The 23,770-nt window shown below is 45.9% G+C and overlaps 1 protein-coding gene across 1 annotated transcript in view; it reads right to left on the bottom strand.

Moving 5' to 3' along the window:
• LOC119441948 (uncharacterized) overlaps positions 1-23,770 on the bottom strand; it is a 184,762-nt gene that overhangs the window by 69,832 nt on the left and 91,160 nt on the right. The window contains 14 exon segments of the mRNA XM_037706628.2: positions 2,059-2,204; positions 3,562-3,764; positions 3,875-4,024; positions 4,115-4,203; positions 4,604-4,737; positions 6,237-6,364; positions 6,504-6,562; positions 8,306-8,409; positions 9,425-9,606; positions 9,925-10,128; positions 11,690-11,817; positions 13,118-13,260; positions 16,021-16,150; positions 21,253-21,346. Of these exon segments, the coding sequence (XP_037562556.1) occupies positions 2,059-2,204; positions 3,562-3,764; positions 3,875-4,024; positions 4,115-4,203; positions 4,604-4,737; positions 6,237-6,364; positions 6,504-6,562; positions 8,306-8,409; positions 9,425-9,606; positions 9,925-10,128; positions 11,690-11,817; positions 13,118-13,260; positions 16,021-16,150; positions 21,253-21,346 (1,894 nt within the window).

Raw genomic sequence — 23,770 nt, 5'->3', positions numbered from 1 at the left:
GTACGAACGCGCCAGCTGTGGACGAAGACGACGACGCTCCAACATAATCATATGGTTCGCATAAATGCATGTTGTGCAAGCGTGGAATGCAGCATGTCATGGACTTCTGTAAAGTGTCTGGTGCTGAAGTGAATTGTGAAAAGTGCGCAGGTGCATGACTAGATGTATGTGATTCAAAACCAACCACCTTTCTAGATGTGAAGTGGACGTCTGAAATCAATAGCTACCTCGGTGTGTGCTCTGATACTGCCAACCTACAGAACGGAAGAATACGATTCGAAGTGACACTCTCGCGGCAAAAGTGCAACAGTGGCATGGAGGAACTGTCCCATTTTTGAACAGAGCCCTTGTGTGTAATACTGTGTTCTTTCCAGCTGTGTGATACTCAGCGCAGGTGATGCCTTGTTTGCCGGCACACGTGAATCGTGTGCATAGATTTTTCGCAACATTTATATGGAGTCACGTTTTGAGCGCATGAGGCGCAGTAATTCATTTTTAAGTAAAGCGAAAGGAGGCCTAGGGCTTGTAAACGTAGAGGTAAAACTAAAAGTTCACAGATACATTTTTTTTCAGAAACCAAACTAATAATATTATACGTCATTCTTTCAAACCACTAGGCGGTGGGTACTTGGGTGAGTGGATTGATGGTGCCCAAGGAGTCCCACGTGTGCACACCCTAAAATTCTACAGGGAGGTGGAGCGGGCAGCTTGATTCTTTCAGGAGCGTTTTTCTCAAGAGTACCTAAAAATCTAAAACGGAATAGCCTGTACTGGGACACTATAGATATGCTATTCCCACCACCACTATATCGGTCTCGATATAGAAGCCAGCAGGAGTCTGACGTTTTTAAGCGTCTTCCAAAATATCCTGTAAGAACAGCGATTAAGGATTTTTTTGTTAAGTTACATGTCGAAGTTTTACCCGTCAAAACATGGTTAAGTAATAAGGGTATTTTTGTGCCGTGGTCAACGGACTGCGCACTCTGCCCCTATCCAGAATCGTTGCAACACGTCTTTTTGTTTTGAAGAAATGCAGCACACTTTTGGCACAAAATAAGAATTGTGTTTAATGTACAGATATACCCAAATTGGGAAGACGTTTTTGAGAGTTGAATACCATAAAAACGACAGCTGTGTTGAAATCCTGATATTACTAGTTTGTATGCAATTTGAAGATCACGAACTGACTACATGCTAGCTCTAGAAAACGCGAAACCGGCGTGCACCCACTTTTGTGATGCTTTTACATGCACAAGTTCGCTGCTTGACGGTGAAGATGAGTTTAGCAAGACATGGCAGGTGTGGCAGAAGCGCCTGCAGCAAAGACTGGTCTTTATGTAGATATGTGATTCCCTCTCTCTGTGTTTAAAACGCTTCAGTGCTTGATACTTGCTATTTTGGAAAAAGAATAACGTGAATGGCTGTAAAAAAAAAAAAGAGTGGAAGTGAGTGGAAAAATAATAACGTGAATGGCTGTAAAAAAAAGAAAAAGTGGCAGTAAAGCCTATAGTGATTACGACGCTCGCTTTGTAACCGGGTGTACGCGGGTTCGAATCCCGCTTCAGCAAGAAAGTTTTTCTTTTCTCTCTTGGTAGTTTCTTGATACGCACCACAAATTACGGCTGGCTTAAACAGCTGTGCTGTTAAAAAAAGAAAGTAACATTTGCCGCTTTTGGTATATGCATAAGCGATTCGTTACGTCTGAGTAAAGCTGTACACACGTGCTTCATTTGAAATAACCGTCGTCAAACATAGCGTAAATGTCAGGAATATCGCATTCCCCGACTTTCCACGTCATTTGAGGAGTTACTATCGCCGTTTTAAAATATTCTTTTTTATGGCGCGTGTAGCCGCGTTTTCATGTTCTTAAGTTAACAGGGAAATACCATCAAGCAAGAACTTTATTGGATGGCCCAGACGCAACAGCATCTTTCTGAAGCATGCCTTACTGAAGCAAGCCTTACTGAAGCGGTGCAAATTTTGTGTTGGCATTGCCACGAAAGATGCCAAAGTACAAAAAAAAAAAGACACGCACGTAAATGAGTAAATATTGCTTACCTAATACACCTCCCATTATCTGGTTCAATAAATCTGTTATCTGGTCAGCCATGTAAAACACAGCAAGAAAGTCATTCCAGTACTTTACCCGCTGAAGAGAGACATAGTTTGAGACCGTCTGAACAATCTTCATTGCAGATGTAATCCTGCAAAATAAGATATTTATCGCATAGTTAGTCAGTCAGTTAGATAGTGGGATATATATATATATATATATATATATATATATATATAGAGAGAGAGAGAGAGAGTAGAACCCCGCTGATACGTTTTTCCCGGGACCGTAAAAAAAACGTAAGAGCCGGGAAACAGGAAAAATTGAGAAAGGGGAGTAGTGTTGAACTGCACACGATATTTTAATTTTTATGTGTGAAAAAAAAAGTGGTAGTTTCGCCTGACAGCCGAAGTATCGATTGCGATATCAAATTAGTACACAGCTATACAAAGTAAGAATAGTAGTTTTATCGTCCGCATAAACTTGTAAACAATCGCTTATTAACAAGCATGGTGTCAGCGCCCACAGGCAAACATGAACACATCATACTCGATGAGCGCGGACACGCGCTGTCAAACGCTGCACGTGAGGAATTTAAGCGCGGCTGCTGCTGTTGCCTGGTGCTGTTGTCTATCGCTTCAACGCAAACTGAGCGCCGAGAACGCACAGCACGCACAAAGCTACGAGCCGCCGACGCCCCTACACTGCGTAGACTCTGCCCCAACGTAGATCGCTTTCAAGATACGGGCCGCGCGACCGCGCGCCGCCGCGCAATACGCAGTTGATGCCAGAGCACAACAACTACAGTGGGCACAACGCTTCCCGCTATCCCTCCCCCCTCGCTCCCTCGCCGGTGCCTCGAGCGCAACGGAAGAAGGCGCGCGCTTCCTCCCTGCTTTTCTTTCTTTCGCGCACGAGATTTAGACGCGGTCGTCGGCTCCCCTCGCACGCTTGCACTCGCACATACAGCATACGGCGACGGTGTTATCGCCCTTGGACTTTATACGGAACATCTATGAGCCAAAACCAATTTTAGGGCCGCAACGCGTCATAGACACCCTCTTTAGATAGCAAATACGGATCTCAAGGGCCATACTTTTGCTGGCGGAAACCGAAAATACGTCATAAGTGTCGCCCCCGGCACTTTGGGCGGCCAATGCCATCGTCAAGCAACCAAGCCAAGCGACATGAAAAGTCAAAATGGCCGCTCGGGCCGGCGCGGGGTGGCAGTTCGCAACGTATGATGCGGGAGCGGTCCCACAGTTGCGACGTAATAGCGGGGTTACCAATGCAGTGGGTTTTATGGGAGCTGTGCCGGGACCGGCCGGAAACGACGTAACAGCCGGGAAAACGCAGAACCCGGGAACGTAACAGCGGGGTTCTACTATATATATATATATATATATATATATATATATATATATATATATATTTACACAAACCAACAAGACATATTCTTGTTGATTTGCCTGGCAATTTTGAACCATGCATTTAAATTTATCAGTCACCTTTCCTGTCTTGTCTTTGCGTCCCACTGGCTTTCAAATTTCGCTCCAGCCTTAGAAACGCCATTCCAGTTGTATGAGAGTCTCTTCATATTGACAGTCTTGTTCAAAAGCCCAGTGATATCTGATATCCTGACGCTCATAGGATTCCACGTCATGTCGTCTTTTTCTTCAGCAGCAGAAACATCCCGAAACGTTTTCAGAAACTAGGAAAGAAAGTAAGAAAAAACTGTGCACAACTTCGACATAGATATACAACATTTTCTTTGTAAATTGTACCTCTAAAACTAAAACAATTTTGAGAAAGCCGACTTACTGCAGGGACAATATCTTTCAAAAAGTGGCATGTGAAGACTTGGAGGTCGTTGATTTTGTCAGAAGAAACTGGGACGTGAAATGTTGTTTTAAAATTGTCTTCATTGCAGGCCACATTCAAAATTCCCTTGGACGACAGTATGCGATTGACCTTGATGAAATAAAACAAATATTTTGCTGTTCGGACGATGTGAAGATGCTACGAACGCTGGGTGACAGCACGCACGCGAGACGTACATACCCTTTTGTTCGATGAGAAGGTTGTTATCAGGCTTTCTACCATTTGAGGAAAAAAAGCGTTTTGACCGTCCTCGTGCGATTTCTGTAAATCTGAAAAAGAAAGTGGACGCAGACACATATAAGACGGTAATCGTTCGAGTCTTATGCAAAATGACGAAGACATAAAGCAGAAACACGTCGACATGGTTAACAGTACAATGATATCTACTTTTATGGTATTGACAACGCTGTTTTCTAGCGTTGTTTTCAGGAGTCGTGTTTCAGGTAACTGTTCAATGATTTGAATGATAAATGTTATGAATGTAAGATTTTGTGGCAGAAACATACATGTATTATCACATACTTTGAACTGTAAAGAAAAGGAATAAAAGAACCGATGCCCCCTTGATTTTGGGCACTCAGTGTCATTACTTATTGTAACAGAGAATGGCTGTTGCTGGCTACAAATCAAAAGTTCTCTATCACTCATTTTGCAACCAACACACTTTACCTGCTCGCATGAACTCTACCACAATGCCGATAAGTCTCGCAGTGTAGTACATCGCATCCTGCCTCGTCCGTTTCTTTCCTGGCGTTTCCTGCTTCATTGACATCAGGTCATCCATGGCGTCGAGCATTTCCTGTCTGAGGAATGAAAAAAAGCGGAAGCCAGATATGCAGAATCCCACCATTGCAATGATACTTCAAGCAGCTTTCTTCTAAAGCAGCTCGAAACCGCGCTCTAAAAAAAAAAAAGAAAAAAAAAAGTTGCGTTCTAAGTTTCCGTTTATGAGATGCGGTATCACTGCGGACGCTACGCATGAGAATGTTTTATTTTCTAAATGATGCTGGCGAATCTCTTCTATTCCCCTCTGTGGTACCCCCTGAGCACGAGGTTGTGGGTTCGCTTCCCGGCCACGGGGAGTGCATTTTACATGGCGCGAGGGAGGGGGGGGGGGGGGGGGCGAAATGCAAGAAACGTTCCAGTGCTCAGATTCAGGTGGCCGTTAAAGAACTCCACGTGGTCAAACTTAATCCGGCGCCATACACGGCGACATCTCTCGTAATCTTAATGTTGCGTTAGGATATCAAGCACAATGAATGAATGAATGAATGAATGAATGAATGAATGAATGAATGAATGAATGAATGAATTGAAAATACTACCAAAGTTTATGCATCAAGACATCAGCAGTGATTCTCTAAAACCCACACTGCAGGCGCAGGCAAGATAGTTCTTTCTTGGGAAATGCGTGCACAATCATTTTGTGCGTGGCGGTCGTTGTGTTGAGTTGCATGGATAGTCACCAACAGCATATCGCAGGCGACAGCTTGAATACGGTACTTGTGACCCATTTTAAGTGTTGTCACTAAACGCGCGCGTAAGCTCCTTCAAATACGTTTCTTAAAGATGGCTTCTCCACAATAAGAAGCACGTTGGGGAAAAGCCCAAATCAGCGAGTCCCTCGATCCGTATTGTGGACGTTTTCAACCACAGCTTCTTTGGCACAGCCGTAATATGCGCTGCAAATTTATGAACTTGCGTGCGTGCCTGATCTAAACTGCCGAGAAATTAGCGGCATGTGCCTTTATCCTTCTTTTTTTTATTAAAACAATCGCAGAAATAAAGAGCTTGTTTCATCTCTACTACGTAAATTGCAGGAACGTGTAGAGGCGACAGCCTGAATATTGAAAGTACCTACGTATATGCGTAAAAAAATTTCTGTAAGCTACCAAGGCAACCGTAAGTGCAGTTAAATATAAGTTTTAAATTATAAATGATTGGCGCACCAACGGAACTCGGCTAGGTATTATGACGCCGGTGCTTAGTCGCTTTCACCATCGCAAGATTGGCTCCCCGCATTTGCTGAGAGCATAACGCCTTGCCACGCGCACTAAACGCTTGTGATGATTACAGGGACCAGTGAAGAGGTATAGCCACGTGACAAAATGGTCGCGGTGGCAGTTGTTTAAAGGAAAGTACAAGAGAAAAGGCGCACGGCTATTGTCCGCAAAACTTCACTTTCACGTGGCTGCAATGCACTAAAAACTTTAAGGGAAGTGAGTGATTATAGTAATATATACACAAAAAGAAAATTTAATTACAAATGCACTGCGCTGTCAGCGTTTTATCAGGGACTTACATAGTAGTTGATTTGTCGAAATTGAAGAGTGCCTGAAAGAAGCGGCTGGCCTTTGACCCAGAGCCACTCGGTGACTGAAGGTCGTTCACAAGCTTGACGGCAGTGTTAAGAACGTCTCCTAGAGTGCTCTAGTTGAGTGCAAAAAGAAAGAGAAGGGAGAGATATTGAATAATTGACACGCTCCCACCTGGCTCCAAATTTTTCTACGCAGAAATTTTGGATAAATCACGAAAAACAAAGAAAAATAAACGAGAAAAAAAAACGTACCTCTCGACTAGATGGGGTGCTTGTGGAAATATCTGCTTCTAAGCCGAAGTTGGGAGGACCTTCAAGAAATAAGAAGACAGAAATTGTATCCTGATTACACAAGGGACAAAGAAAGAAGGAAATAAAGATAGAGAAAATAAAGAAAACACGGTGACGAATGAAAATTTTTCGAGAATTTGTTAAGAGTGTTTCCAAGCAGAAATGTAGTGACCTTGCTTTGATGACAACTGGCGCAAACTTCTGCTAGCAGAAAGGTCGTTTGTCGATAACATTTCAAAATCAACGCCGCATCAAGGATTAAACGCAAAGTCAAGAGAAGGAATTGCCGAAGGCCCCCTACTAACGATCATCCGAGCACTGAAGTGCACAAACGCTTATGAACGCGGCGTTTTCTGACCATGACTTTTTGACTAGTGTACGAGGGTGCATTCGTATACAAGTGGCGGCGAACTTCAACGTTGTGCGGTTTCGCGAGCGCGGCAGCTTCACTGCTGCTTCTGCGTTTCGCGGGCGGGATGACTTGGCGTTCTCTCACGGTGTAACACATGCCACAGAAAGCGAGTGTGTTGCTGGTACTTTTAATGAAGCTCCTCAATAGGGGAATTAACAAACAAACGAACGAATAGAAAACACTGCACACGAAGAATAAGAAGCTACAGCAATTGTACGAGGGCTCAGCCGGTGTGTCGTTTTGCTATAGATTTGGCCACAGTACCGAATCTCGCGGTGGCAACCGCATTTCGATTGGGGTGGTATCTGTAAATACGATATGTATGAATAAGTCACACAATAAAAAAAAACATGATCAAAATGTTATTTTATACGGCGTTCCATTACAAAAGTCGTGGAAAAATTGTGTTGTGTCTCTACTTTCTGCAGCCATCAATTGGCTTTATGTTGAGATGCAATTGAATACAATGCATGAATATTGCAAGGGTGCCTCATAAATGCAGTCCACTGTGCGTTAACCAATAATTATTACTACTGCCAAAGTCAACTGAATAGGCTTGCGCTACAGTTGGTAATTTAAATAAAATATGCTTAGGTCATAATAATTTTTAGGAATCGTTTCTTACTCGTCGTAGTGAATGTAACCGCACACTGGCACATTATGCGGATGTGCCAGCAGCTTTCACATTTCCCGCCATAAGTTGGAATCGAAAATAACGTAGCGCGTGGAAAAAAAAAAAAAAAAAAAACCTCACGCGCTGCCATGCCCACGCCTTTGAGAAGAGTTTACATTTCCACAAAGATATGGAACGCCTTCTGAAGAAATCTGAGTAATTCCCGGACACCTCAGGCTTATCAATATTGCCAACAAGTACACATTACATCGTACGCAGTTACCCTGATCACCACAGTGCGAAAGAAAATTGACAACTCGTGACAGAGCAAAAATAGCTCCGTTTCCCACTCCCAGAGTAGCCTCGAAGTATGCCAGTGTCTAATCTCCGACAAGAAAAATCGAAAAGGTTCATTTAAAAGGCAGAAAGTCTGCCTCACTGATGCTATTATTTATCAACATTACAACAACAGTACTTAACATTAGGCATCACCTAATTAATGCAGGAAGGCAAGCGCGGCTTGGTAATCAAGTAGATACCAATCTGTTATTTCGGCGATACAAGGTCGGAAACAAAGAGAGAGAGAGAGAGAGAGAGAGTGAGAGAGAGAGAAATGTAGGTGGGTCTAAAAAGCGAATTGCTAGAAAGACCGTCAAAGAAACCACTTAAGATGGCAGCCTTAGCTTCAATTTATACCGTAAGTTGCACAATACGGAACAAATGGAGGGCCCGAATTACCAGTGTGGTCCTTGCTTCCCGAAATCCATTCCATGATGGTGTTCACAAGTTCTTTTTCTGGACTCGGCACGACCTGCCCGACGTCATCCCAAACCGCTTTTAACCTGAAAGAAAGGCGAGTTAAAATGACTTAACTATACATGTTTACTGATGACTTTGATCACAAGCCAGGCCTGTAGCGCTCTTGCAGTAGTACAAAACAAATTATATTGTAGAGAAACGCCGTGAAATATATACCGATCCGTCATTACGCGAGGGGATACATAGTTCGTAGCCAAGCAATGAAGCTTTCAAAATACTAGCTTGTTTTTCCTATGAGCATGTCAGCTGCTACGGCGAACTTACCTGCCCATTCACGCAAATTTACACAAGCGAATCTATGCGGACCGCAGCTACCGCGATAACGCCGCATTTCTTCTATTGCAGGCCCTAAGTTATATAAAAACGTAAACTTTACAGAGGTGTTCGTACAACTATGTTCGGACTGGCTGTTCAACTTCAGGCCACACGCAGCTGAAGCAAAGCATATTTAAGGTGTACGCACCTTACTAAGCGTTGGCACTTTGACAGCATGGTCAGCGTTATGGAGCACACTAGGGGTATTGTTTTTGAACATTATGGAAAGCGCATTATGGGAAGCCCATTATGGAAAGCGCAAAAGCAAGCGTCCGTGTTCACTTGATTCCTTCCACGACGGTGAATTAACGTGCAGAGAGCGATGCCTCATTACACACTTACTGCTTAAGAAGTGGAAGATTTATTCTAGACTGACTATGTGTCTGGCCTATAACTGGAGGCCCAAGACGCTTAAATAATTTTGGTCGGCCAGGCAAGAAGGATAGCCAACTGAGCTCCATCGGTAGTAGAGCACTACACAGTTGAGCGAAAGTACTTTTTGCAAACAAATTAAATGTAGAGACGATCGAGTATTGGAACTAACACCGAATCAGCTGCAACTTTTCGCTAAAGAATACCGCACACGCTGGACTTCTAATCAAAAAGAAAAAAAAAGAACTTCAATCACAGTCTCACCGACATCATCAACCTGCTGGTTCACCAATGAATGATATACTTACTTGCAGCTGTTGTATTACGAGCGCCAACAAGCAGGACACTTACAGATCGACGTTGAGCTGCTGGTCGGTAAAGTCCTGAATGAGAGCTCGAAGGGCCTCGAGGCTTCCCGAGAAATCGCTGGGCATCTGTTCGCTGATGCTACCGAATGCCGTAACCATGCCGCCGACCTTCTCCATTGAGAGGCTGAAGTCGTCCAGTCCCAGGCTTTTCACGACTTGGGACACCTGTTTGAAGGAGCGGTTCTCAGCTTAAGCCCATGAAAACATGCTTACTTAGCCGGTAGAACAAATAAGCGTTCAATTGAGTTCGCCAATCAATTATTTGACAATTATTTAGCCTCGCTGAGTGAGCGAACATATATGCTTTTATTAACTTATCATATGATTTATGATATGATTTATCATATCATTATTATGTATCATATGAATTATGATATACTTTTCAATGCAGCTCTTGTTGCCTTTCCAACAAACGCCGAAGTGAAAGACGGTAATTCTGGTCCTGTATAAAATGTACCGGTTGTCGAGTGGCGGCGCACTTACCAGGTTCATGACTTTTCCGTAATCGAACACGGACTGCAGTTCCTTCATGAGGTTCACTTGATTTTCCTTGGACATGTTGCACAGTGAGCCAGCCACTGCCTGTAGTACGCCAGCGTCCTTTAGCATAATGTACGATGATAGTGTGTCGACGTTGCATTCATGGCTGCTCTTCTGTTTCAGACTCGATGCGAGAACATGCAGCACCTGCGTAGGATAAGGGCTTAAATTCACGAAGCTTTTAAGCCGGCCGCTTTCGCTAATGGATATGTCCAGCGTCGGGATTGGCTGGAATTTGCTCTTACGAACAATTCTAGTGTAAGAGCTTTTGTTTGTTTGTTTGTTTGTTTGTTTGTGTGCTTGTGTGTGTGTGTGAATACGGGCCAAAAAAAGCAGCCGCCAGTAATAGGAACTTCTCTCGGTGAAACACGCTGTCGCGAAACATATATGTTGATTAATCAATTATAATAAACAATATTCAAGAAGTGCTTACAAAAACACTACTACTACTACTACTACTACCAATAATAATAATAATAATAATAATAATAATAATAATAATAATAATAATAATAATAATAATAATAATAATAATAATAATAATAATAATAATAATAAATTACTAGGGGCCCCTTATGCTACAACTAAGACAACTTGAAGGCGAAAGCCCGAGCGCCGCTAACTCAATGGCACGACGACCACTTTTTTTTTTCTGAGTCATCTTCACTCCAAACCCATATTTTGCGAAGTCCATTTTGCAAGTCATCCTTATTTCACCAAACTCTGACCGTGACTCAGCACTTATTTTTGCTGAGTTTGAGCGAGTTAAGGCTCGGTTTGAGCGGTGAATTAATTTTTACGCATAAGTGTCAAATGACCCATTGAGCGAAATGAAGCTCGACTAAAGTGAAACCTGGGGAGGTGCGAAGCATGTAGTAATGCACCACTAAAGGGCTCATACTGCCTTAAGCAATGGCTCATAACCCCGTAAACACGGCCTCCCCATTACGACGACAAAAGAGAAGTGAAATTCTACGCTGGAATGATGAGCGGCAACGCAGTCCAGCTGTGGAAGACGACTACGAATGCGGGACGCTTGGCACGCGCTCGTGCCGAGCACGTGCTGAGCGCGAGCACGAGCCGCTTGCTTACCGTGTCGTTTATTGCTTACGCCAACGACACGAAAATTGCCTTGGCTCGTAGAGATATACAGCTAAGCTGCAGTAATAATAATCAAAGTAATGATTTGTCTATAAGAAAGTTCCATATTTTAAAGATCTAAACCCAACAAAATTTTCGAACGCATAGTAACCCGGTCAATATAGCGCAGGCGTATTAAACAACGAAAACTTGTTTAATGAAGCCTTCACTACTTACAAAACAGCGGACGCGTACTGACATTGCAATTTTGGCATATAGAGCTTAGTTCTTATTATTTTGCGTTCTGAACTATTGCTCACATAACAGCCTTTGCTATTCCGTGCACATCACAGCCCTGCTTTTTTTCTACCTGCATGAAAATGTGCATCACCTTGTGGTTGGCGCATGATAGCCTCAGTTGCTTATGCGCCATTAAACACAGCACACAGAATGTGCATCGTCTACGACCTGGATTTCGACCTCGTTACGGCATACACATACTTTTCAGTAGAGCGAAAAAAAACAAAACAAGAAGAGTTTATACGTGCAGGGTACGGCGCTGATTGCGTAACATTGACGAACTGCGCGACATCCGCATATAGTGGAGAAGAAAAGTTGGCGGACTCACTGCAGGCACGTTGATGCGCGACTCCAGAAGCGCGTCCACCGTTTCAGGTGTCATGTTGGTATGGCCAAGCAGGATGCTTCTTGCATGTCGCTTGTTGCCAATGACATCCGTCAGTGGGAGTCCCTTGCCTGCAGCGGGAGGCCAGCAGGAAGTAAAATGACCTGTCACCCAGCGCTATAGCAACGCGGCAGTTATGTTTATTGACGTTCGCGGAGGAAACAGGCTCGCACCGTGTGGCTGGAAGTCAATGTCACGATCCAACGAACTTCGCTGCCCGCGGCACGTTTCACCAGTAGTATTTAATAGGCGCTGCTTCTTCGAACTCCCGCCACGCGCCGACGCGCTAATCTTGAGCAAAACACCCCGCGCACCGTACTTTGCATTAATAAGTCACCGTTGCTGGCCTTGAAACTGCTTAGCTCGGCAGGGTACGAAGAAGTCCAGTCTCTCTTGACGGTATAAAAAAAAAAGAACTAAAATGTAGAAAGAAATAAGCACGTAGCACGTAGCAACTAAACGACTATTATCGCACATAAGACAGGAGGCGATGTGTATGTTTTCTCTGAGCGATGGGTAAAAAGATCATTTCCCCTGTCGAGGAAATGATCGTAAGCGAAGCTTGTCGTGTGTTTCTTTGGTGTTCCTCAGAACTAATTGCACTGACGAGTACCACGGTGTGCTAGAACCACAACCGGTGACACGCACTGCAGCTGGCTCCGAAGTTCCGGTTGCGAAACTTGCGTTGAAACCTGGCCGTCGCACTGGGGAAGTTGGCGCTAGCATTGCCGAGGCGTGCATCACCGTTGTCGGGTTCCTGGAGGGCAAGGCGACGCTGTCGCAGGCGTTCCGCTTCGTTTGCCCTAAACTCAGGGTCGGCGGCTCTTCGCTGACGTCTGGCCTCAACATCGCGCTCCCGCTACTCGGGGTCCGCGGCTCTTCGCTGGCGTTTCGCCTGGGCTTCGGAAGTCCTCACGCTAGAATCGGATGACAAGCTTCGCTTACGCCCTATTTTCTCGACAGGGGAAGGGCTGGTGATTTTGTCTCTTTGGGTCCCGCGTGTGACAAGGGTAGTTCAAGGGCGCGGTTACAGGTCCCCGAGTTCACAGGGGTGTGTGCTATTGAGCTTGGACCCTTTCTGCACTGTCACCAGGATCGGCCGCTTTTTTTTTTTCGCTGTATCCTTATAACAATATTCGCTTGAAAACTCCATAGCGTTCAAGCGTATACTGTTGCATACACTTTTCGGGATCATATGATCATAGGCATGCTTGAAGCCGCAATCCCGTAAAATGTAATCGAAAGCCGGGTAATTTGTCCGCGATAAAGGTTCTGAATTATAAAATCACTAAATGTCCCTTTGTTCCTTGGTGCATGCACTTTCCGCCAAATTCTAAAATAACCCAAGTCGTTAGGAATACAGGTAATTACCGAGGAGCTTCTGCGTCGTCTCGTCTTGAAACAGGGCCTCCAAAGGCCTAAGGAGATCGGCCAGCACAGGTAGAGACTTGATAACGGACAATATACTTTCATCTTGAAGCAGCGGTGATAAATCTTGGACTAGCTCGTTTATCCTGTAATGTAGAAGAGAAGAGGTCACTATTCTTGCACTCTTGTTCCGTATCCTTTTTATTTTAAGGGGAGGGGGGGGGGAGAGAGAGAGCAAGGAAGAAAATGGGCAGAAACTGTCCGAGCTGATCATTTCAGCAAGTGAATAGGTTTCTGACCACGTTGGATTATCCGTGCAAATTTTGGTATCACTGAAATGCATCGAACTATCCAGCAAGACTATGAAGATAGCATGCTTAATACTTTAATGGTGTTTTCATGATTAAAGTATGACGAGGGGGGGTATGTAATAATTTTGAACAAAAAAGCGAAAAATCACACGGGTCAATCAAAGATTTCATTTTTTATCTATAAGTTTTCATTTGGTTGTGTTTTAGATGTTATCGAAACGCGAAACTATTGCTGCACTGCTTGTGTTCTTTGTTTTTAACAGCGAAGCCGTTTAAGCCAGCCGTAAAACGTGTGCGTTTCACGAAAAGCCAGCCGCGCCGTAGCCATGGCAACCAGCGACGCAGCAGCTGCCTGCCACTGCGTTGCCTAGCAACCACCTCGCGGAGCATCGCGCGCTATGCTCGGGAGAGAGAAAGAGAAAATGAGAGCGAGAGAGAGACAGAGAAACAAATTGTAGCAGCACCAACGAGGCAACGCGCAGAGGTGCTGCCGACGCCAACCGCGCTTCTCCGTTTCTCCGCATTAGCGCCGAACTCTCGCGGTGTCCGTGAATGCAGCAGGCGCCTCTGGCGGCGGCTCGGCCGAGCTCCCACCAGTTGCGCGCTACTGCGCATGCGCCGTGACGTCATACCGGCGTTTCGTCTGCTGTGCGCCACCCGTACACTGTGCATAGCTTTCGCCCCACTTCCCCTACGTGTGCTCGGACTACAAGCGCTTCGCGAGGCGTTCCCCGATGCCACGAACCACGAGGAAATGCTTATACACTTCGTATAACTTAGCATCACTTGGCATTACTTCGTGTAACTTAACATCACCTCGTATAGCCATGACCAGCTAGGAACCGACCAGCTCCGCTGTGTCTTAGCCCTTGCGCCACTAGTGCAAGCTACCCCGATTTTCTCTTTCGGAACCCCACAACGCATCTCTCTGCACCACTTGATGCAAGGCGAACACTGACAACGGTGCAGTCTGGACGCGAGATGGAACGTTATCGTTCTACCACTTTCTTATATATATATATATATATATATATATATATATATATATATATATATATATGCAGCGGCGGTGGTTCTACTTACCCGGCGAAGAACAACAGAACAACCCGACGCGCGCGCGTTCGGCCGGATACGGAAAAGCGCGTCCGACTCCCAAAGAAAGCTATTCGCTTTAAAAGCAGATATGTCTTTATTTCTTCAATCATAATCGTACGAACATCACAGGTATAGAGGTTCGTACGATTACTTTTGTTCCCTGAGCGCAATGGCCAATCTTCGGAGCATAGTCGGAACAAAAGGACTGAACATGCACAGCTCTTGCGAATACCAGCAATGCTCGATGTTTGCGCGGCGCCGCTAACACTCATGCTTTTAGTTTTGCTTAACGATCTCTGCACTAATTTATTCGTCGTGTTCATTTCTACAATGTACACGTTTCGTGCGACGCTTTCCGTGAGAACATGTGGCGCTACGCCCGAGCGCTACGCCCGAGCGCTACGCCCGAGCGCTACGCCCGAGCGCTACGCCCGAGCGCTACGCCCGAGTGCAACGCTTGTAAGCTGGTCTATAGAACCATGTAAGCTATATCCATGGAAAGAAGGCAAGGATGTACGTGGACGGATGCTTTCACGGGGCCGAATAGCATAAGCCATTCCTGAAACTAACTGAAGTGAAATGCTTGCTTTTTAACTGAGCGCGTCGTCTCTTTGTGCGAACAGTTGGGGCTAACACACTCTCGCCTAGCCGAGAGCATGAACTGCTCTCTGCTAGGCGTAATTGCCGCTGTGCTTGTTAGAAGTTTTGAAGTTTGAAGTTTATTTTCTTCTCAAGGAAAAGAGGGAACCGAGACAAAAGACTTCGCGCCTGACTGGGTTCTCGGTTACCCGGGAATGGTTGGCACAGTGCACCAACTTCTACATCGAAGTCAGTATGTAACTACATCAAATTTATCAATATATCAAACAATCGAACTTGTGCTGTATTTTTGATACACACAGAGGAAAAAACAACTGATCATTGAAAACGCTTTGATATGCAGAAAAATTATTTAGTATCATGTATTATTGTAACTAAATCTACTCATCGCTGGTAATATTTAAGATACACTGAGAACCTTGACTTAAGCAGTACCCTATGTTTTCCGAAGATTTTGTGAATGATTTTCTGCTTGAACGAGCAGAAAAATAAAATGACGTCGTTGTTCACGTCACGCTTGCGCATCACCGCTTTTGCTGGCTAGTTTTCTGGAGCCAACTGAATGCGCTCGGCTTGCGGGAGAGGAAACGGTTACTTCGCCGCCGCAGCACTCTTCCGCAACATCCGCCACGGCTTTCTTTCTTGAAGAGCGGGAAAGCGAGGGCGGACAACCGATTTTCTTGGCCTCCCAATAGTCGAACGTCAGTCAATATAGGATGCTAGCGTTATGCACAACCTTCTGGCCATAGCAGAAGTTAGGAAGCTTGTTCGCGAAATGTTATGTACCGAGGCGCTAGGCGTTTCCGTGGAAGTCTTTGTGACGCATAAAAAATAACGTGACAGAAATTATTACTGAAATGATGACGTAAAAACAAAGACAAAGCGAGGCATCGCGCTTACCTTGACCCAGGATAAGTGGGTATTTCCTCGTAGGAAGATTTGTTAAGGCACTTGTTGTCTACGTTGCATATGAGCGACTGCAGCAGGGGCAGTCCACCGGCGCTGGGTAGGGCCCGGGCGTTGTAGTAACCTGTGCAGAACAAAAAATAAAAATAAAGTTGTTTCTTCTTAATACTCCGCATTTTGGATAAATTTCTGGATTCACAAAAGGCTGTCACGCTAAAGGAAGGAAGGAAAGAGTGGAGAAGGAAAGGCAGGGAGGTTAACCAGTTCAGCACAACCGGTTTGCTATCCTACACATGGAAGCGGGATGAGGGGGAATGAAAGATGGGGAGGAGAGAGAGAGAGCGCACAGCACAGCACACACACACATCGTCAGTCCCAGTCCGTCATTCTTGCGTGGTACGTGACATCACTGTCATGGCCGCTTGTCGAAGCCCGTTTCTTTGAAAAACCGAAGTAGTCCCTTCGTCGCCTTCAGCTGCGATGTCTTCTGTCGACGACATGTCACCCTAAAATTATTCGTAATAGCAAATTACAGCCATCTCGATGCCGGGCATGTTATTAGGGCAGGCGGTCAGCCGATGGCAAAGAGCTCTTGGGAAGGAAAAGATTTGTGAATTCGGTGCCCGGTTAACCTTTCCGCTTTTCCTTTATATCTTCTTCCCTCTGTCCCCTATTTGATTTTCTACCACGATGACCTGGACGCGGTTATCTAGCCGCTGCCGCTATCCCTGTCGGATGGATTGTTGCGGAAGTTGGTGTTTCGTTATTGAAAAACTGGAGCCCAGGAACGACGTGACACCAAGATAACACAAGCATGCGCTCTTTACTCACACCCGAATTTTCACTGCACACAATTAAGGAGAGAGAGAGAAAGAGAAACTTTAACGGTTGTAGTATTCGGGGGTCGTGGTCTCGGAGTCTGGCGTTAAAATTAGGGTCGCGCACTAGCCTACGCCACCGGTGCGCCTCGTAACGGGTAGCTCGCCTACGCTACCGGGGCGTCACACGGAGGCTTAGCGGGCCCTCGCCGTCGTACAAGGATTCTTGACGAGGGTTGCTTCTGTGGTGATGAGTACGAGGTCGAGAGGTAGGGGAAACGGAACATGGGGTTTATTTACACACGAGAGGCAAACTTATTTACAGAACAAGGGATACTCGTACTGGCCAGAGTACGGAGCGCAGTACATCGTTCTCGTATATAGCATGAGCTGCATGTCAGAGCAGAAGGGAGAGCGCAATAACTCCGGCGCCATTGTTCCCTGAACGCATTCGGAGAAGTAACCTCGGGCGCACCCTGCTCACTGCCCCAGAGAATGTAGGGGACGCTCGTAGACGGGCGGCTTCACGCTTCACTCGATCTGGCGCGTCTTGGTTCCCGGGATGGCCCAGCCATCAGCGGGTCGGTCTGTCGAACGGCCTTGGCGGCTAGCAGGTCTGTCGAGCGGCCCTGGAGGCTAGCAGTGGCCGTGAGGAAGCGTCGTAGAATGCCCCTTTCCAAGAGTTTCTTGGTCCCAGCGTCGTAGTCGGTGGCCGGGTGACATCCAGTAACTACGTGTTCGTTGAAACGTGTCTCGCCATGGTGTCGCCGCTGGTCTTACCCGTGGGACGTTATTTTCAGCTTCACGAAGCGATTCGTCGCAGGAAATCAGAAGTGTATCGAAGGTCGCTAGTCCCGCTGGCCGATCGTAACACGGTGTACAAACTTGCACCGGGGAGCTTGCCGTCGGGAGGCCTTGGTCGTGGGTGGAGTTTTCAGTCCAGAAATCAATGAGCCGCAGCCGCCCGGCGCGCTCTCTTGACCAGATCGAGCTAGTCCCGGGAGTCGACGCTAGACAGCAAAGTTTCCTACTGTTGTGCGTTCGAGTGTGAATAGTGCTGTACAGAGTTTGTTAGTTGGCATGCCCATGTGGCGTGGTAAAACATGGCCCGTGCGTTGCAGTCAATATTGCGTGGGACACATCGCGTGATAGAGCGTGCTACGTGGGAATGTGTTCGTCCATAATTGCCTCCACGACACAGCCCCGTCGCGCGTGAGTGATGCGTACAGGGGGTGATTTCCGTATTTGAAGTCTGGCGTGAAACTGCTTCTCTTCCCTTCGCGATCGTCTAGATGAGAGGGTCAGTAGATGTGCACTGGAGTCAAAGCACGGGCCTTCTGATTCCCCGTGAGAGAGGGAAAGATAGGGAGGTTAACCAAGGACATGCCCGGTTGGCTACCCTACAATTGGGGAGGGGGAAAGGGGAAAATGGATAAGGAGAGAAAAGAAAAATAATAGAGTCAGTCATTTGCAGAAATATTCACAGAAGAATCTCCGCTGTCACAAGCGTTCGCACAATCCAGTATTCTTCACGAGCTGCAGAAGGGCTTTTGTGGCCTTTTGCATGCAAGAGTGCATAGGCCATGGCCCAAGGATCTTTTCTTCCGAGAACGTTCTGTTATCGAACAGGTTGAGTTTAGCTTGCAGAATACGTTGTTGAGTGTCAAAAGATGGACAGTGACACAGAAGGTGCTTGAGAGTCTCGTCGCACCCGCACAAATTGCACGCCACACAGTTGGCCATCCCTATGAGGAACGAATAGGAGTTGGTAAATGCGACACCCAACCACATGCGACACAGTAAAGTTGTTTCACGACGGAAGAGTCCAGGTGGTAGGCGAAGTCAAAGGTTAGGGTCAAGAGAGTGCAAACGGGAGTTGGTGAAACCCGGTGAATTCCATCGTAGAAGTGTGATGTGGCAAAGCAAGCGATTTAAGTTGCCGCGCAGCATCCGTTCTTGAGAGTGGTATAGGAACTAGCTGATGTTTTTGATGAGCCGAGCGTGCTGCTTCATCTGCGCTGTCATTGCCGACAATTCCGCAATGGCTCGGTAACCATTGAAATACAATGTCGTGCCCTTCTTCGAGCGCGTGATGATGAGCATGCTTTATTTCGTGCACTAGGTGCTCGTGTAACTCTTGTCGTAGGGAAAAATGCAGCGTTTGTAGGGCTGCTTTGGAATCACTGAAAATGGCCCAATGATTTGGCGGCTGCTGGAGCACGTAATTGAGTGCACCTTGAAGAGCCGCAAGTTCTGCTGTTGTAGACGTGGTATTGCGCGAGTATTTAAATGGCAAAGTGTCCGATGGAACAACTACTGCTCCGGTAGAGCTGTTGGAAATGGTGGAACCATTTCCAGTGAGAGATTCGTAACACGGGGGTCCATATGATTGTAGTTATTGTTGTAAGGGTAGACTTTTGTAGGATGGAAAGCAGAACCTGTGAGATCCCAACTCTAACGTAACTTCTGGAAGCCGCTTGCGATCTCTTCCGATGTTTGTGCCAATGGCTAGCGCAATGGCCGCTTCTTTCGCGCCGGTGGTGTCTATAGTTGCAACACTGCCATCGCGACGATCTACCGCGGGAAAATATTTATGAAGGTATATTGCGCATGTTTGGATAAGCTAAAAACAAACATCAAAGGCCCGCGCTCCTGGTTGAATTATCTTCATGTTTCGTCGCCCCTGCGCTCTAGTTTCCCACTATTGTTTCTATAGCTTGAGTGAACTGGCCACTACGTCTGAGAGATGTAGCAATGGACATCGTCCGGTTCATTGAGGATTAACTGCTACGTCAAATTGCACTTTAATTCCTTTTTTCACTTAAATGACAGTAAAGTGTCATCTTACCTGCCGTGGTTGCTCAGTGGCTATGGTGTTGGGCTGCTGAGCACGAGGTCGCGGGATCGAATCCCGGCCACGGCGGCCGCATTTCGATGGGGGCGAAGTGCGAAAACACCCGTGTACTTAGATTTAGGTGCACGTTAAAGAACCCCAGGTGGTCCAAATTTCCGGAGTCCCCCACTACGGCGTGCCTCATAATCAGAACTGGTTTTGGCACGTAAAACCCCATAATTTTTTAAAGTGTCATCTTACATTAGATTTACCAACAAAAATAAAAGAAGAAAGACATTCTGTGCAGAAATTATCGACGGTGATTGTCAACGTAAGCGAATAGCCAAACGCTTCAGGAAAGCTATTCCTTTTAATAAAGAAATGATGCGCTTGCCAGCCTATCTTTTTTTTCAGTGATGATAGTTAGGTAGCGTCTGTTATTTCACGCGTCATTCCGTAGAGAACAGATCTGTTAACCAACACATACGCCTATGTAGCGGTAGTGCTATAGGTGATAGGTGGACAGCACGTGCGTTCTCAAAGAGCTGTAATAGTTGGTGTTCTGCAACGAACGCGCCTTTACGTCAGCTTTTGACGCAGCTTTTGCGTCAGCGCCTTTGTGTCGACGGTGAAAGTCCGACCACCGACACGATAACAGACGGAAAGAGTCAAAGAAGGCCATTCGCTTTAAAAATTTGTGCGAAAACAGGAAAGCAAAGGCAAAAAGCAGACGCTACGAAACCCTGATATAGTGTATCTGATTACTGTTCTGTGCCCTTTTTTCGCGCTGTTTTCTTCTTTATCGTATCTGTATCAGACAGCCCCCGTGAACACAATCTGGCATTAGTAAGCTTATGCTTCCGTTCTGGCTAGCCACAAACCCTGACGCACTAGCGCCTGCTATTTACGTAGTCCTGCACAGGGGAGTATATATGCTCGTTAGAAAGTTATTTTCTCTATAGCAGCTAGGCGAGGTTAACTATCGCGCTCGCAAGCACATCCTTCACAATAACAGGAAACAGAGGCTCCCTGATGAAAGTGGAACGCAGATGCGGCGCCTTCACTGTCACGGATACTGCGATCGTGTGCACGACGATAACTGTCGCTTGAACGTGCCCTGAATGCAATCCAGCTGTAAGCGAGGAAGGGCAGATGAAAGGCTTGCACCGATGTAAATTATACCACGAGAGGTGACCGTAACCTCTTACCTTACAGTGTTTACCGGCCACTATTGCCAGTTCGAGATCATATAACAGTGAGATGAGCTAAGTTGGTTATGAATAAAGCATCTTGAAAGTTTAAAACAAATAACGGGACAGTAAGGACGTGGTGTTCGGTTACCAACGCGAGAGCCAGTCATCGCCACGTAAGCTTGACGGGAAATATACATCAGTGAGAAGAGGTGGAGACGCAAATCAAGTGAGTGGAATAATTAATGTATTCTGGCAATATGCCTCTCCACCACTGATATTTCCCAGCCTGCAGACACGCTGGGCTAGATTTCCCGTGGCTACAGCTGTCAACAGCGAGCTTAGCATCGCCATCGGTGCTGTAATGAATAGACGAGAAGCTCACATGTTTCTTGGCTAACTGGAGGGACGACCTTCCGTAGGAGTAGAACAAGAAGAAAAATGGTAAGTGGCCACAGCAGTTCTAGGGCGAGGATCACCTGCATAGGAATAAAGCAGTCTTACATATGGAAAGAGCATTCACTCCACGCGCACTCTAAGCAGAGACACTTGTTGGGGCATTACGAGAACAGCAGCAATATAAATAATGCTTTATTTACACCAGAAATATAAATTATCGAATTAACCAGTACAGATAGCAGAAAGCGGCTGTCACTACATGATAGTTGCCAGGTGTAGCGCGCTCACAGGGTAACACACGTGTTGCCACCTGGCACAGGTTCATCAAAGAAAAAAAAAAGCTGTAACTATGGATGCGTCTGTGCAAAAAGCAGATACGTGCGTGTATGTGTGCTTGGGCGAGGCTTCCGTGATTACAGACAGACAATCAAACAGAAAGAAAAATCGAGTAACCAAGTTCAGTACTTACTGTAGAGGTTAAGCAATTTTGGCTTGCTACTCCAGGAGCAATACACGATGAGGGATGAAAGATGGTGATAGAACACGCATGCACGCACGAAACCTAACTAGCACGCGAACTCACGATGGTTCACGGAGTCTTACCCATAGAGCGTTAGTAGTCCGAAATGTTAAGGCAGCACACCGCCACGGCCCAAGAACGTCCCACAGCCACAAGCGCTGTGGTGACGCATGCTTAGCCCTTGAGGTTGCAAAGCAACCGTGTTCAATTTTCTATGGTTCCCCTTTCTCTGTTAACATCATGCCAAGTTGCTTACAGTGTGCCTCAGTCGCATTTCATTGTTCTTTTCGTTATTCTTTATTCTAGGTTGGCAAGGAGGTGGGGCTGCAGGGTGGGGGTGAATTCTTGTTGCACCTTCTTGAATGTTCTTTGTCACGACCGTTATTTGACACCGATTAAACAAGCATAGGTAAAGTATGATACCTCGATCCGTTCACTGTGTCTATTAGCACATGACCCTCGCCGACCAGAATTTTTGTTGAAGGGGCTGTTGCGATGCCGGGGTGGGTCATTTTTGTTACACACTCATGATTCTGCTTGTGATGCCCGTTATTCGGTCATTCACATTCATGATTCCGCTTGTGATTCACATCTCATTTGGTGCACGATATTTATGATCATGTAACCCTCGCCGGGCGATAACTTTTAACGATATATCTTGCATTTCTTGGTGCGTTACCTTCCCAATATGAAAAAAAAAGAAAAGACTCGCTTGTCGCGCCGTATGCCTCCCTAAAAGAAGAATAAGTTGTATTTTTGTGTTTGTTCGCCCTTCTACATTTCTGTAAACCAGAAAACTAGAGGGGTCAGGGCTATAGGTTCAAACCTGTAATCAATTACAAGATTGATTAATCGAAGAGCGTAATGCCTTTAGTTCTTCGTTGTTTTCCTTCTTCTCTTGTGTATGCATTGTCTTCAGACAGCATCAAGTATGACCGGCACGTAGTCATGCCTAAGGCACCGCGCAGCAGCTTCCTTTTCGTGATTGCCATACAAATGAGGTTGTTTTTCGCAGAGCGCTTGAACACGATCTGTATTAATAGGACGAAACTTGAATTCTACTCCCGTGAGTTATCCGCACAGGTATTTACGCTGACTGAGGATTTATTTTTATTTTTTCTACGTCGGTTCACCACGCGGTGTAGACGGAGTAGAATTAAAAAATGAGGGCGAGGGCCCCACTTATGAACGAAGTAGACGAGGGAGCGGTGACGTGACTGAGCACTTACACACGTTGTTTTAATGTCTTTTGAAGTAACGTGCGCCTTTGTCAGGGCCGGAGTTACATAAATAGTCATAGCATGCGTATTAATTTTTGGTCACGCTGTACCTGCTCCTGCTATGTCTTGTAAAAGGCAACAGTACGCTTGAAAACAATATTACAATACATAAATAAAAATTTCTTAGTGCACAGTTTGATGACCAAATGCCTTGGTTCCATTATTTTGGACCATCTGTACATTAATATCATCTTAGTTCTGACAGGCCTGCTAGAGTACCGTGTTCGGAAAGTAAACACCTTCAAGTATTATTTAGCGCCAAGTACATCCATTAATGTTTTAAGTGCTGCCCACTGGCTTCTCTAAAGTGTAAGACAATTATGGGTGCTACTTCTCCCCCGCAACATCTGTAGCAGAAAGATGAAATCCATATCCTAAAAAGACAGGAGCTCCGCTCCACAACGTCCCATTGACCATTCCGCACAACACACAATACTGCGACGCCAGCTCACCGTAGCAACCATCGTGGATCACGAGCCCCCATAAACTGCTTCGTGCTGCGACAAACGGCGGGCACGTGGAAGGCACGAATGTATTCCACTTATTGGTCGTTTCCATGACTACGGTTATATGCCTAGCACGCGTCCCTTCAATATCATGCTTATCCGTTTTAGAGCGCCGCTCTTAGACGCCCGTTCCTGGGTTGAGAGCGTCGTCGTCCCTCGGCGTAACCGCGCGAACGCGCTCGTGCCACTGCTCGCGCG

This window comes from Dermacentor silvarum, chromosome 2, assembly GCF_013339745.2.
Source record: "Dermacentor silvarum isolate Dsil-2018 chromosome 2, BIME_Dsil_1.4, whole genome shotgun sequence".
NCBI classification, from domain to species: Eukaryota; Metazoa; Arthropoda; class Arachnida; order Ixodida; family Ixodidae; genus Dermacentor; species Dermacentor silvarum.
Note: the sequence above shows the minus strand (reverse complement) of the source record. Positions and strands in the feature narration are given on the sequence as shown.